General features: G+C 45.2%; 1 protein-coding gene across 1 annotated transcript in view; it reads left to right on the forward strand.

The window, feature by feature from the left end:
* LOC120568096 (homeobox protein Meis1-like) overlaps window positions 1-14,917 on the forward strand; it is a 67,884-nt gene extending 52,967 nt beyond the window's left edge. Inside the window, exon 9 of the mRNA XM_039815363.1 lies at window positions 14,837-14,917. Within this exon, the coding sequence (XP_039671297.1) occupies window positions 14,837-14,917 (81 nt within the window). The remainder of the gene's footprint in view (window positions 1-14,836) is intronic.
* The last annotated feature ends 1,235 nt before the right edge of the window (window positions 14,918-16,152 follow it).

Raw genomic sequence — 16,152 nt, forward strand, 5'->3', positions numbered from 1 at the left:
GATAGCTGGACCTTTTGTTCTTGTCTAAGAAACTTAACCCCCTTTCACACGCTTTAAAGACTTAAGACTTGAGTTGGACACTAACTTAGAGAAATAAGACTTGAGTTGGACACTAACTTAGAGAAATAAGACTTGAGTTGGACTCTAACTTAGAGACCTAAGACTTGAGTTGGACACTAACTTAAAGACTTAAGACTTGAGTTGGACTCTAACTTAAAGACTTAAGACTTGAGTTGGACTCTAACTTAGAGACCTAAGACTTGAGTTGGACACTAACTTAAAGACTTAAGACTTGAGTTGGACTCTAACTTAGAGACCTAAGACTTGAGTTGGACACTAACTTAAAGACCTAAGACTTGAGTTGGACTCTAACTTAGAGACCTAAGACTTGAGTTGGACACTAACTTAGAGAACTAAGACTTGAGTTGGACTCTAACTTAAAGGGATACGCCACCGTTTGTTGAAATAGGGCTTATTCCGGTCTCCTCTAGCTTTAGATAGGTGGGGTCTCCTCTAGCTGTAGATAGGTGGGGTCTCCCCTAGCTGTAGATAGGTGGGGTCTCCTCTAGCTGTAGATAGGTGGGGTCTCCTCTAGCTTTAGATAGGTGGGGTCTCCTCTAGCTGTAGATAGGTGGGGTCTCCCCTAGCTGTAGATAGGTGGGGTCTCCTCTAGCTGTAGATAGGTGGGGTCTCCTCTAGCTGTAGGTAGGTGGGGTCTCCTCTAGCTGTAGATAGGTGGGGTCTCCTCTAGCTGTAGATAGGTGGGGTCTCCTCTAGCTGTAGATAGGTGGGGTCTCCCTTAGCTGTAGAGTAGGGTGGGGTCTCCCCTAGCTGTAGATAGGTGGGGTCTCCTCTAGCTGTAGATAGGTGGGGTCTCCCTCTAGCTGTAGGTAGGTGGGGTCTCCTCTAGCTGTAGATAGGTGGGGTTTCCCCTAGCTGTAGGTAGGGGGCCCCTCTAGCTGTAGATAGGTGAGGTCTCCTCTAACTGTAGATAGGTGGGTCCCCTCTAGCTGTAGGTAGGTGGGTCCCCTCTAGCTGTAGATAGGTGGGGTCTCCTCTAGCTGTAGATAGGTGGGGTCCCCTCTAGCTGTAGATAGGTGGGGTCTCCTCTAGCTGTAGATAGGTGGGGTCTCCTCTAGCTGTAGATAGGTGGGGTCTCCTCTAGCTGTAGGTAGGTGGGGTCTCCCCTAGCTGTAGATAGGTGGGGTCTCCTCTAGCTGTAGATAGGTGAGGTCTCCTCTAGTGTAGATAGGTGGGCCAACGCATTTTCTGTGCATGCATTGTTTTAGTCCGGTGCAACACCGGCAGCGCCGGCGCTAGTTAGCTTAGCGTAGTGAATGGAATCCTATGTTGCCGGTTAGCATGTTGTGAGTAAAAGTGAGCCAACAAAAGACAAAAAAACAACCTAATTACTTGCACTGAGACAAAAAAATGCGTTGGCCCACCTATCTACAGCCAGGGGAGACCGTGATAAGATCTATTTCACCTATCTACAGCTAGAGGAGACCATGATAAGCCCTATTTCACCTATCTACAGCTAGAGGAGACCATGATAAGCCCTATTTCACCTATCTACAGCTAGAGGAGACCGTGATAAGACCTATTTCACCTATCTACAGCTAGAGGAGACCATGATAAGCCCTATTTCACCTATCTACAGCTAGAGGAGACCGTGATAAGCCCTATTTCACCTATCTACAGCTAGAGGAGACCGTGATAAGCCCTATTTCACCTATCTACAGCTAGAGGAGACCATGATAAGCCCTATTTCACCTATCTACAGCTAGAGGAGACCATGATAAGCCCTATTTCAACAAACGGTGGCGTATCCCTTTAAGACTTGAGTTGGACGCTAGCTCCGATCCTTGAGAGCGTCTCTGGGTTTTTCGGTACCTAACGATCCTGACGGTTGATGATGTCTCTGCTGGCTTTGCTGGAGGCGGCTGGACACGTGTTGGTGCCTGCCGATCACCATCGCCGTGGCCTCGCCATCACCCACATCTGCAGCTCTGTGGCTGTAAACAGCTGCTGATGGATGGATGGATGGATGGAGGTGTCCCGGGCACCTCTCTGACCTCCTGATGGTTGGAGGGGCTGGGGGGAGGGTGTGGGGGGGGGTAGGGGGTGGGGTAGGGGAGGGCTGTGAGGTCAGTCCCGGGGCTTCCTGCTAACTCATCTGTCCCGCTCGGCTCAGGAGGCCCATTCCTCAGCTCAGCGCGCTGAAGTCCTTCTCTGTAATTGCGGCGCTGGCTTTGAAGTTCAGGACTCGTTTCTCTGGCAGTGTTTCCTTTAGGATTTTTTTTTTTTAGCAGTGGGGGCAGTCCTGTCCGAACAACACTGAATTGAGTTGTTCGTCTAATAGTCGACTCGGAAGAAAGCGTACGTTTTGACGAAAAAACTACATCAACACAACAGTATGTGGAGTTAAACTGGACGGGCCCAATAACCTCTGAATAGTTCTACTTGTTAAATTGCGACTACATTTTTTGTACAGCCCTATTTGTGATACTGTGGTGGCAGAAATTTGGGCGTGGTGGGCCACCACTACAAAATCACCATAGAAGAAACACTGTCTCGACTCTTCATACCGACGCTGGAGTTTCTTTGTGTGTGTGTGTGTGTGTGTGTGTGTGCAAATTCAGCCTGCTGCTCTGTCGAAGCGCTTGAACGTGCAAAGTCTTTCCAGCTGTTTTTTTGACGGAGTCACATGTGTAATTTGTAAGCCAAAGCAGCTCTTTAACGAGTTGGGTGACTGTAAACAAATGGCAGCGTACACAGCAGAGCTCGCAGCACCTGCTGCATGCGCTCCGATTTGTAAAGAAGTCATTTTAAGGAAGCAAAATAACATCTGAGAGCGAGCGGGAGGGGAATTACACACTGATTACATCAACAGGGAGGACGGTTTTACACTTTTACATGAAATAAAAACGTTAAAAAGCTCTGTGTGTACGTGTGTGTGTGTGTGCGTTCTTGCGTGTTTGCGTGTGTGTGTAAACAGCACGTTGGCTTGTGGCTCGGCTTTATGAGCTGTGGCTGTTAGATTTTGTGTACGACTTTAGGGGAGCCAGAACACCCTCCGACACACACACACACACACACACACACACACACACACACACACACACACACACACACACACACACACACACTTTAAATGAGTAGTAATTACACCCTCTTAACAGGTTTACTGGGACACTAAACAACAACACCTCCCCCACATCACATCTGTGTGTGTGTGTGTGTGTGTGTGTGTATGTGTGTGTGTATGTGTGTGTGTGTGTGTGTGTGTGTGTGTGTGTGTGCGTTGTGCGTGTGTTCAGACCTGCCAGCCATGCCTTGCATCCATTACGGTAAATGTGCAGATGAAAGGAGAGCTGCAGACTTTATTGCAGTGATAAAGAGAGTTTGATATTGGCCGATTCTGCAAAATCCCCTGAGTTGCGTTCAATGTCAAAGCATGTTTATAAAAGGATATTTTGGCCGCCAGCCAGTCGATCACAAGTACCGAGCACACACCCAACAGTGATATCACAGCGGCGTGGCGTGGCGTGCGCCTGCACACCACTGCAGCACGGTGAGGTAAAACAACAACAAGATGGTTGGTTTTTGGCACATAAGTCATTGGTGAACTGTGATGCGGCCTGAGCTGCCGCTCCCTGCTAACAGGATTATCATTTTCTAATGAGCAGGTGGCTCCAGATTAAAAAAAAGAAGAAGTGGAAACTCTGAAATGAGACCCTGAACCGTGATGCTCCGTGACGTGTGTGCTTACGCTCGCCGTTTTTGGCGTAGGGGAGATTCTGCAGGTTTTTAAAACCACTCAACTTGTTTTCGTGCTGCATGAAAATGTGGATGGGACAATCTAATAGAGAGAGAGAAATATTGGACTTGTTTTAACTCCACTACATTAATCTGACAGCTTTAGTTACTAGTTAATTTACACATTAGGACTCAAAAACACACATGCATTTTATAAAATACAATGTTTTTTTTATAACTTAACCTACCCAACAATATGCAGGCCAAGTACAGCTGACATTATTAGACGATTAAACACTCATCATCGAGATCAAGATCATTAAAATGTCATCTACTTTTTATAGTTTTTTACCCACTGTGGAGGAGTTTGGAGACTATTCGTACGTGACTTTACGGCCCGGATCACTCGACAGTTTTGCTCAAACCTTCGAGAAAATGTAAAGTTCTTAAATCACTCGTAGGTAAGAATGAATCGGGTCCTGCGAGCGGTTCCTTCCTGCCAAATTTTTCCATCTGAAATAGAGAAAGTCTACCGAAATGGAACAGACTGTGCCCCGTTAGCATCCCATTGACTCCCATTCATTCTGACGTCACTTTGACAGTGAATAACTGTACATCTGAAGCGTTTAAAGACTCTATTTGTCCGTTGTTTATTTCTAAAGAAACACGACAATGTATAAAAGGCTCCATTACCTTGTAGCTCACGTTATGGCTCCGTAGCAGACGCTTTTATAAAAATAGGCTAACGATTGGTTCATAACCACGAGACTTACTGTCGCACAGGAGAGAAATTACCGTAGAGTACAGGAGAAGCTCTTAGTGGGACGTGGAGGCCTCAAAAAGTCGAGGGAGAAGCCTGTAGAGCAGGGGTGTCAAACTCAATTTCACTAAGGGCCACACTGGAAAAAGAGAATTGCACCAAGGGCCAGACATGGAGAGTTTATTGCTTTAATTTCATCGAAAAAAGTCACATATCTTTGACTCAATGATTGCATGTCTCATATAGTCTCACTTATACAGTTTGGTCCACATAAAGCCCTGAAAAAGTCAGCAAAAACGTTCCAAAGCCATCCTAGAATTTAGCAAATCCAGCAAAAACAATCATTACATTTCCTCAGTAGGCTACCACCCAGCTGACTCACAACAAGCTCTTTCTCAGCCTGAATATGCCATCTCTCTGCTGCTTCTGGGGGGAATTTCTGAGTCTCAGAGTCGGCAAATTTGACCAAATTCTGCTTTGATTGTCGCGTAATTGCAAGTTGAAAAACAGTTTCCCATCTTTTTGGTTTGGCGCATAACTAGGTGGGCCAAAATATATAGTGAACATAGATTGACACACGTGCCGTAGAGAGTCCATGAAAGCATCGGAACAAAATATTTCAGCAACGTTTTGCTCCTGCTCCTACGCTCATGGACAGCTCCTACTCACGCTCTCCGTCTCTGTAAGATTGGGAATGATTGAGATTTCTCTCGGCACAGCTACCAGAAGACTTCACACTTTCAGACAGGTTGCTCACGTCACATCTACGTCTTCAAGCTCAGTTGGAGGCTGCTCAGTAACGCTCAGCCAGCACCGGGAAAGAGACTTCTGACATCCTTCACTGGTCTCTGGTCCAGAGACACGGGGGGTCTGGTGGTCCATTTCTTTTACTGTCTGTTTGTTAGTAATAAAAAGTCTCCACCATGTGTCCGTATGTTTGGATGCTCTGCTCTCTGCGGAGTTTAACGAGCCTGATCTTTTAGCAGCAGTGTTACATCAGTGTGAAAATAGCTCCTGAAAGCGCCGCTATCTGGGTCAGGGACGGGCAGCGACGTGCCGCGGAGGATCCGCAGCAGCTGGTTTCGGTCAGCATGATGAAGAAACTCTCACTCGCTGTCAGCTGTTGCAGAGAAACGTTATTTATCGTCCGCAGCTTTTACGTGAACTTTCCCCTCCTATCCACTCCCATTTTGTGTATCTAGAGCTGAAACCAGACGCTAGTGGTGGTTTTAAATGCAGATACTAATGCCATATGTTTTCATCTTAATTAAAGGTTGTTTTTTTTTCAAACAGGACAATATTTTCCCATGTGTTTGTGTGTAAGTGACTGATGGGAACAAAAATCTTTGACATTGGTCCAGTATTAAGTGAGATCGCTGCAGTCGGCAGCAGATAAACAAGCTACAGTGTGAGTTAATAGTAATATTCCAGCTCGTATTTACCTTTGCAAAAGTGCAGGTTTTGCTACTGACAGGTTCAGATTAATATTCAAAGTGTTTGACATCATTATGGAAAGGATCCCTTCAGAGATAGACCTTTAAAAACCTCTTTGAGACCTTTCTGTTTAACCAGAAACAGTTCTGACGTATCTAGCTCTAAACCCACCAGACTCCATTTAAAAAAGCAATATTTTTAGCGTGTATAGAGCCAGCATATTTTCACATGGAAATCAGTAAACTATGTGTTTATTTCAACCAAAACTAGAGTTGTGATGACTAGGACTGTGGTGTAGTTTCTTTCCACTCTAAAAGAAGAAAGGTTATGGAAGACGAATTAGCCCAAAATCTCTCAATGGAACAAGGTGTTTCAACATGCAACAACAGAAACTACTACAGTATATAATACCACTCTGCATAATTCATTTTTATGCTTAATTAAGTACATTTTCCTGCTCGTTCTGCGTGTTTATTGATGATGATGATGATGATAGTGTGTGTTGACATTTGTGCGATCGCGTCTTTAATGCGTCTGAATGTATGTATCGTGTGTGTTTGGGTTTGTATCGTGTGTGTGTTTGTGCATATGTCTTGTGAGGAGTGTATTGTGTTTGGTGGTTATTATTGTTAGTATTATTAGTGTGTGTTTTGGTGTTAATGTATTGTATTATTGATACTTGCAGCATGCATAGGGTTATGATGATATTATTGTGTTTAAGTGTGTGTGTTTATATTTGTATGCATGTGTGTGTTTGTATGCGTGTGTGTGTTTTGTGCATATGTCTTGTGAGAGTGTGTGTGTGTGTGCAGCGCATACATCGCGGATAACAATGTGTGTGTGTGTTTAAGTGTGTGTGTTTATATTTGTATGGATGTGTGTTTGTATGCTTGTGTGTGTTTGTTGCATATGTCGGTAAGTGTGTGTTGTGTTTGGTTTTGCTGAGTGTTTGAAGCTGTGTGAGTGTATGTATGTATGTGTGTGTTTAAGTGTGTGTGTCTATTATTGTGTAGTAGGTTTGTATCTGTGTGTTGACATTGCTAGTGTGTGTGTGTGTTGGTGTTAGTGCTGTGTGTGAATACAGTCTTGTGTGCTGCTAGCTTACTTGCTGCGAGTGTGTGTGTTATATGTGTGTGTGTGTGTGCAGATGCTTGTGTGTGTATGTGTGTGTGTGTGTGCAGATCTTGGTATTATGTGGTATGTGTGTGTGTTATTGTGATTATTATGTGCAAGATGCTTGTGTGTGTGTGTGTGTGTGTGTGTGTGTGCGTGTGTGTGTGCAGCTAGCATTCACCCCTTTTTCCTATAGTCCAGATTCCCTGTTGATAAAAATTCAGTTTGACAGCTTATTACACGAAAAGTAAAGAGAATCAGTTCAGATTATTACAGAAAAAAACCTTACTTTGTTGAGCCTTAATTAAGTTGAAGCTGTCCTAGACACAACTTTTTTTTAATTTATTATTTTTTCTTTCCGGTCTTTCCAGACTCCTCGCGATCCCTTCCCTCCATCTAGCCCCTCCTGGCTTCATTGTATCTGGACGCTCATTTCACTGTCAGGGAAGAAAGCTCCGTGATGTATGTGACCACACTCTCATTTCTTGTGTGCGTGTGTGTGTGTGTGTGTGTGTGTGTGTGTGTAGGGGTGGGGGGCGAGGTTAAAGAGCACCCCCACACAGACCCTGGGTCCCGGGGTTACGGGTAATGGATGTGATTTTCACTGCAGGGAGGGGGGCACGACAGAGCTTTTATTTTTACCCAACACAGAAGAGTTTAAGGTCTAGATTTGGACCCACTAACAGTCCTGATAGCTGGACCTTTTGTTCTTGTCTAAGAACTTAACCCCCTTTCACACTTTAGAGACTTAAGACTTGAGTTGGACACTAACTTAGAAATGGACTTGAGTTGACACTAGCTTAGAAATAGGACTTGAGTTGGACTCTCGGAGCCTAAGCTTGAGTTGACACTAACTTAAAGACTTAAGACTTGAGTTGGACTCTAACTTAAAGACCCATTGACTCTCCAACTGACCTAAGTGGTTCTACCAAAACTTTTACAGCTTGAGTTGATCTAACTTAGAGACCACAAGACTTGAGTTGACACTACTTAAAGACCTAAGACTTGGTTGGATCTAACTTGGCCTACTGTTGACTAGGAAACTAAGCTTGAGTTGGATCTACTAAAGGGATACATACACGTTTGTTGAAATAGGGCTTATTCGTCTCCTCTAGCTTTAGATAGGTGGGGTCTCCTCTAGCTGTAGATGGGTGGGGTCTCCCCTAGCTGTAGATAGGTGGGGTCTCCTTCTAGCTGTGGATAGGTGGGGTCTCCTCTAGCTTTAGATAGGTGGGGTCTCCTCTAGCTGTAGGTGGGTGGGGTCTCCCTAGCTGTAGATAGGTGGGGTCTCCTCTAGCTGTAGATAGGTGGGGTCTCCTTAGCTATAGGTAGGTGGGTGGGGTCTCCTCTAGCTGTAGATAGGTGGGGTCTCCTTAGCTTTAGATAGGTGGGGTCTCTCTAGCTGTAAGATGGGTGGGGTCTCCCTCTAGCTGTAGATGGGTGGGGTCTCCCCTAGTGTAGATAGGTTGGGGGTCTTCTAGCTGTAGATAGGTGGGTCTTTAGCTTGGGTAGGTGGGCTTAGTTAGTTGGGCTTCTAGTTTGGGGTCTTCTAGCTGTAGTGGTGGGCCCTCTACTGTAGAGGTGGGGTCTTCTAGCTTAGTGGGTGGGGTCTCCTAGCTGTAGATGGTGGGGTCTCTCTGTGTAGTGGGTGGGGCTCTCTAGCTGTAGATAGGTGGGTCTCCTATTGTAGTGGGCTCCTCTAGCTGTTGGTGGGCTGCTAGGGTAGGTGGGGTCTTTAGTGGGTTCGTGTAGTGGTGAGTCTTTTGTAGTAGGTGATTGTCTTGTTAGTCGTTGCCCCATATTATAATTCTAGTGCGTTAGTGTTGTGTGTAGTGGCCAACAAGAGACAAAACACTAATTACTTGCACTGGACAAAATTCGTTGGCCACCTATCTACAGCCAGGGGAGACCGTGATAAGATCTATTTCACCTATCTACACTAGAGGAGACCATGGTAAGCCCTATTTCACCTATCTACAGCTAGAGGAACCTGATAAAGCCCCTACTTCACCTATCTACAGCTAGGGGCAGTGATAGACCCTATTTCACCTATCTACAGCTAGGGGAGACCATGATAAGCCCTATTTCACCTATCTACAGCTAGGGGGACGTGATAAGCCCTATCTTTCACCTTTATCTACAGCTAGGGGCATGTAAGCCCTATTTCACCTATCTACAGCTAGAGGGAGACCATGATAAGCCCTATTTCACCTATCTACAGCTAGAGGGACCATGATAAGCCCCTATTTCAACAAGCGGTGGCGTATCCCTTTAAGACTTGAGTTGGGCAGCTCCGATCCTTGAGAGCGTCTCTGCCGTTTCGGTACCTAACGATCCGGCGGTTGTTTGATGTCTCTGCTGCGGCTTTGCTGGAGCTGGCTGGACCGCGTGTTGGTGCCTGCCGATCACCATCGCCCGTGGCTACGCCATCACCCCACATCTGCAGCTCTGTGGCTGTAAACAGCTGCCTGATGGATGGATGGTGGTGGGTGCCACCCTCTGACCTCTGATGGTTGGGGGGTGGGGGAGGTGTGGGGGTGGGGTGGGGGTAGGGGAGGGCTGTGAGGTCATCGGGCTTCCTGCTAACTCATCTGTCCTTGGCTAGGGCATTCCTCAGCCACAGCTAATTTTCTGAATTGGGCGGCGTTTGAGTTGATGTTTTTGGGTGTTTTTAGATTTTTTTTTTTTTTGTTGGGGGAAGTTGGATTTTGGAAAAAACTACATCAACCACGTATGTGGAGTTAAATGGGGGACAATAACCTTATAGTTCTACTTGTTAAAGTGCGACTACATTTTTTGTACACCCTATTTGTGATACTGTGGTGGCAGAAATTTGGGGTGGTGCCACCACTACAAATCACCATAGAAGAACACTGTCTCGACTCTTCATACCCGCGGCTGGAGTTTTTTTTGTGTGTGTGTGTGTGTTGTTGGTGTGTCAAATTCAGCCTCTCTCTAGTGGTTGAGCGTGCAGTCTTTCCAGCTGTTTTTGGCCGGTCACATGTATTGTAGTAAGCAGCTCTTTAGTGTGGTGACTGTAAACCAAATGGCGGTACACAGCAGGCTTCGCAGCACCTGCTGCATGCACTCCGATTTGTAAAGAGTCATTTAAGGAAGCAAAGAATAACATCTGAGGCGGCGGAGGAATTACACACTGATTACATCAACAGGGGAGGGAGGTTTTACACTTTTACATGAAATAAAAGCGTTAAAAGCTCTGTGTGTATGCGATGTGTTTTGTGTGTGTGTTATGTTCTTAGCGTGTTTGTGCGTGTGTGTAACCCCGTTGGCTATGACTCGGCTTTATGAGCTTGGCTGTTAGATTTTGTGTTAATGCACTTTAAGGGGACCACCCTCCACACACACACACACACACACACACACACACACACACACACACACACACACACACACACACACACACACACACACACACACCTTTAAATGAGTAGTAATTACACCCTCTTAAAGGTTTACTGGGACACTAAACAACAACACCTCCCCACATCACATCTGTGTGTGTGTGTAGTGTATTTGTGTGTGTATAGTGTATTATTATGTGTGTGTGTGTGTGTGTGTGTGTTATTTATTGTATTGTCTTGTGTGTGTTCTCCTGCTGCTCATTGGTAAATGTGCAGTAGACTCACTTATGGTGTAAAGTTTTTTGCGATTTGAAATCCCCTGAGTTGCGTTTTGTAAAGCATGTTTATAAAAGGATATTTTGGCCGCCCCAGTCGATCCCACAAGTACCGAGCCCCCCAACAGTGTATTCACAGCGTGGCGTGGCGTGCCCCCACACCACTGCACACCCGGTGAGGTAAAACAACAACAAGATGGTTGGTTTTGGCACATAAGTCATTGGTGAACTGTGATGCGCACTCCTCACTCCTTCGCTAACAGGATTATCATTTTCTAATGAGCAGGTGGCTCCAGATTAAAAAAGAAGAAGTGGAAACTCTGAAATGAGACCCTGAACCGTGATCTCCGTGGCCGTGTGTGCTATTTCCCGTTTTGGGTGGGGGGATTCTGCAGGTTTTAAAACCACTCAACTTGTTTTAGTGCTGTGAAAGTGTGGATGGGACAATCTAGTGAGAGAAATATTGGACTTGTTTTAACTCCACTACATTAATCTGACAGCTTTAGTTACTAGTTAATTTACACATTAGGACTCAAAACACACATGCATTTTATAAAATACAATGTTTTTATAACTTAACCTACCAACAATATCGCAGGCCAAGGTACAGCTGACATTTATTAGACGATTAAACACTCATCATCGAGATCAAGATCATTAAAATGTCATCTACTTTTATAGTTTTTACCACTGTGGAGGAGTTTGGAGACTATTAAATACGCGTGACTTTACGGCCCGGATCCTTTCTTTCGACAGTTTTGCTCAAACCGAGAAAATGTAAAGTTCTTAAATCACTTTTGGTAGGTAAGAATGAATGGGGTGTCTGCGGCAGGTTTTCCTTCCTGCCAAATTTTTCCATCTGAAATAGAGAAGTCTACCGAAATGGAACAGGTACTGTGCCCCGTTAGCCATCCCATTGACTCCCATTCATTCTAGTCAACGTTACCAGTGAATAACTGTCATCTGAAGGTTTAAAAGAGCTCTATTTGTCCGTTGTTTATTTTCTAAAGCCACACAATGTATAAAGCTCCATTACCTTGTAGCTAGTGTTGGCTCCGTAGCGGCCTTTTTATAAAAATAGGCTAGCGATTGGTTCCTTAACCCACGAGACTTACTGTAGCAGAGGAAATTACCGTGAGAGTACAGGGAGCTCTTAGTGGAGTGTGGAGGCCTCAAAAGTCGAAGGAGAAGCCTGTAGAGCAGGGGTGTCAAACTCAAATTTCACTAAGGGCCACACTGGAAAAAGAGAATTGCACCCAAGGGCCAGACATGGAGGTTTATTGCTTTAATTTCATCCGGAAAAGAGTCCACATATCTTTGACTCCAATGATTGCATGTCTCATATAGTCTCACTTATACAGTTTGGTCCACATAAAGCCCTGAAAAAGTCAGCAAAAAGCGTTCCAAAGCCATCCCTAGAATTTAGCAAATCCAGCAAAAACAATCATTACATTTCCTCGAATGGTCCACCACTGGTGACTCACAACAAGCTCTTTCTCAGCCTGAATATGCCATCTCTCTGCTGCTTCTGGGGAATTTTGAGTCTCACAGAGTGCCGGAAATTTAGACCCAAATTCTGCTTTGATTGTCGCGTAATTGCAAGTTGAAAAACAGTTTCCCATCTTTTTGGTGCGCGCATAACTAGGTGGGGGCCAAAATATATAGTGAACATAGATTGACACCGTGCGAAGGAGTCCATGAAAGCATCGGACAAAATATTTCCAATAGCGTTTTGCTCCTGCTCCTACGTCCATGGACAGCTCCTACTCACTCTCTCCCGTCTCTGTAAGATTGGGAATGATTGAGATTTCTCGGCACAGCTACCAGAGACTTCACACTTTCAGACAGGTTGCTCCACGTCACATCTACGTCTTCAAGCTCAGTTGGGGGCTGCTCAGTAACAGCTCAGCCAGCACCGGAAAGAGACTTCTTGACCATCCTTCACTGGTCTCTGGTCCAGAGACGGGGGGTCTGGTGGTCCATTTCTTTTACTGTCTGTTTGTTAGTAATAAAAAGTCTCCACCATGTGTCCGTATGTTTGGATGCTCTGCTCTCTGCGGAGTTTAACGAGCCTGATCTTTTTAACCAGCAGTGTTACATCAGTGTGAAAATAGCTCCTGAAAGCGCCGCTATCTGGGTCAGGGACCGGGCGGCGCGGCGTGCAGCCGGAGGATCCGCAGCAGCTGGTTTCGGTCAACATGATGAAGAAACTCTCTACTTCGCTGTCAGCTGTTGCAGAGAACGCGTTATTTATCGTTCGCCCAGCTTTACGTGAACTTTCCCCTCCTATCCACTCCCATTTTGTGTATCTAGAGCTGAAACCAGGCGCTAGTGGTGGTTTTAAATGCAGATACTAATGCCATATGTTTTCATCTTAATTAAAGGTTGTTTTTTCAAACAGGACAATATTTTCCCCCATGTGTTTGTGTGTAGAGGTGACTGATGGGAACAAAATTCTGTTCATTGGTCCAGGTATTAAGTGAGATAGCTGCAGTGGCAGCAGATAAACAAGCTACAGTGTGAGTTAATAGTAATATTCCAGCTCGTATTTACCTTTGCAAAAGTGCAGGTTTTGCTACTGACAGGTTCAGATTAATATTCAAAGTGTTTGACATCATTATGGAAAGGATCCCTTCAGAGATAGACCTTTAAAAACCTCTTTGAGACCTTTCTGTTTAACCAGAAACAGTTCTGACGATATCTCCTAAACCCACCAGACTCCATTTAAAAAGCAATATTTTTGCGTGTATAGGGCCCAGCTTTTCATTTTCACATGGAAATCAGTAAACTATGTGTTTATTTCGCAAACCAAAGTTGTGTTGTGATGGTTGGAAAAAGATACGGAAACGACCAAGGTTTTTAGTTATTTTGTTTCTGTCGACTTTGAATGAAGTGTATTTTACGATGCTAAAATCACTGATTATTTACATTATTCGTCTTTAGCGAACGCAATTTCGTGGATGTCTTTACGTTTAAAAAAAGGATCTTACTCTTTAACAGAAAGGTCGACCTCCTTAGAAATCCTTTCCATAATGTTATCAGACACTTAAAATAATAATCTGAGTCTGTCAGCGGCAAAACCAGCACTTAAGTGAAGGTAAATACAAGCTGGACAATTACTATTAACTTACATTGCAGCTTGTTTCTCTGCTGCCGACTGCAGCGATCTCACTTAATACTGGACCAATATCAAAGATTGTTGTTCCCATCAGTCACTTAGACACAGAAACATAGGAACATAGGTTAAATAAATAAATAAAACGTATTTACACTTTAGGGACACCAATAGTCAACGCTACAATATCTTCGCAATATCGACATTGAGGTATTTGGTCAAGAATCACACAGCCCTACTTCACATCATGTGAAGAGTGTGTGTGTGTGTGTGTGTGTGTGTGTGTGTGTGTGTGTGTGTGTGTGTGTGTGTGTGTGTGTGTGTGTGTGTGTGTGTGTGTGTGTGTGTGTGTGTGTGAATGGTCATGTGATATGTGTTGTCAGACGTGTTAATGTGGACGCAGATGAGGTCTGCTACTGGAGCTAAAACTCTTGTGTAGACGGAGATCGTTTTTGTCTCAAAACGCTGCTTCAAAAAGAAAATGTAGCCGTGTAGACGTAGCCTATACTATTCATACAGATCAGTACATATGACAGATGCATACTGTACACACACACACACACACACACAAACATTTTGAAAGCATCATACACACACACACACACACATATGGAGACTCTAGGGATGGAGCTGTGCAGCCTCAGGCCTGTTCTGATCCTCTACTATTAGAGAAACAAGCCTCAACGACCCCAGCACACACACACACACACACACACACACACACACACACACACACACACACACCCCAAAAAAAAAAAAAAAAAAAAAAAAAGCTCCCACTCTCCACTTGGCTTCCCTCTCTAATTGGCTCAACATTAATTATGCTCCATTTCATATCCCCTTAATGAGTCTAGCCCCTCCTCCCTCCTTTAGCGCTAATAAGCAGCTTCGAAGCTCAAAACTAACAACGAGGAGAAGAAGAAGGAGAAGAAGAAGAAGAGGAAGATGAAGAAATGACCCTATGATGTTTCACTGGCATGTTGGTGTTGACATCTGTGTGTTTTTTGTCCCTCTGTAGCACCCGTACCCGTCGGAGGAGCAGAAGAAGCAGCTGGCTCTGGACACCGGCCTCACCAACCTGCAGGTCAACAACTGGTGAGTCAGCGGCCTTTTTGCTGGAGCTCGAGACCCTTGTTGGTGTGGTGTGTGTTCGGGAGGCAACCCTAATGATCTGAATGATTAATTCCTGTGGGGGGGGGGGGAGGAGTTAACCCTCGTCTCCAAACATCCCCCCGGTCACAGTCACAGACGGGAGGAGGCGGCTAATTGGAGGGTTAATTGGAGCTTGGAGGCTGGAGATAGAGACCTGTAGGAGAGTTTTCTGTTTACTGATACAGGAACGGAAACGTCAGCAAGTTTCACTGTTGGGGATCTAATCTAACTGCAGTCGCCTATATTTAAAAAGGACTGATGGTTCGGCAAGTTTTTAGCCAATTTAAAGTGCTCGTATTGCGCTTTTTGGCTTTTTCCCCTTTCCTTTATTGTGTTATATATCTTTTTTTGTGCATGTTGGGTTTACAAAGTGAAAAAGCCCAAAGGCCCCCCCAAAGGGACTTACCATCTCCAACAGAAAACACTGTTCACCAACTGCTGTCAGGGCACGACCTCATACTCTGCTTCTGACTGGCTAGTAGTCCTTACCTTGGTACTGTCAGGACACGCCCTCATACTCTGCTTCTGACTGGCTAGTAGTCCTTACCTAGCTACTGTCAGGGCACGCCCTCATACTCTGCTTCTGACTGGCTAGTAGTCCTTACCTTGGTACTGTCAGGGCGCCCTTCCATATTACTTCTGACTTGCTAGTAGTCCTTACCTAGGTACTGTCAGGGCATGCCCTATACTCTGCTTCTGACTGGCTCGTAGTCCTTTACCTACGGTACTGTCAGGGCATCCCTCATACTCTGCTTCTGACTGGCTAGTAGTCCTTACCTTGGTACTGTCAGGGCGCGCCCTCATACTCTGCTTCTGACTGGCTAGTAGTCCTTACCTACGGTACTGTCAGGGACGCCCCTCATACTCTGCTTCCGACTGGCTAGTAGTCCTTACCTAGGTACTGTCAGGGCAGCCCTCATACTCTGCTTCTGACTGGCTAGTAGTCCTTACCTAGCTACTGTCAGGGCACGCCCTCATACTCTGCTTCTGACTGGCTAGTAGTCCTTACCTAGGTACTGTCAGGGCACGCCCTCATACTCTGCTTCTGACTGGCTAGTAGTCCTTACCTAGCTACTGCACGTGTGCGACTCCCAACAAAGATGTAACAGAAGTGAGAGTTCTCACTCTGTAGCTAAAACAGAGAGCTCAACACACAGGGTGAAAAGAGGAGCTGCAGCAATG

This window comes from Perca fluviatilis, chromosome 1 (assembly GCF_010015445.1).
Source record: "Perca fluviatilis chromosome 1, GENO_Pfluv_1.0, whole genome shotgun sequence".
In the NCBI taxonomy this organism is placed as follows: Eukaryota; Metazoa; Chordata; class Actinopteri; order Perciformes; family Percidae; genus Perca; species Perca fluviatilis.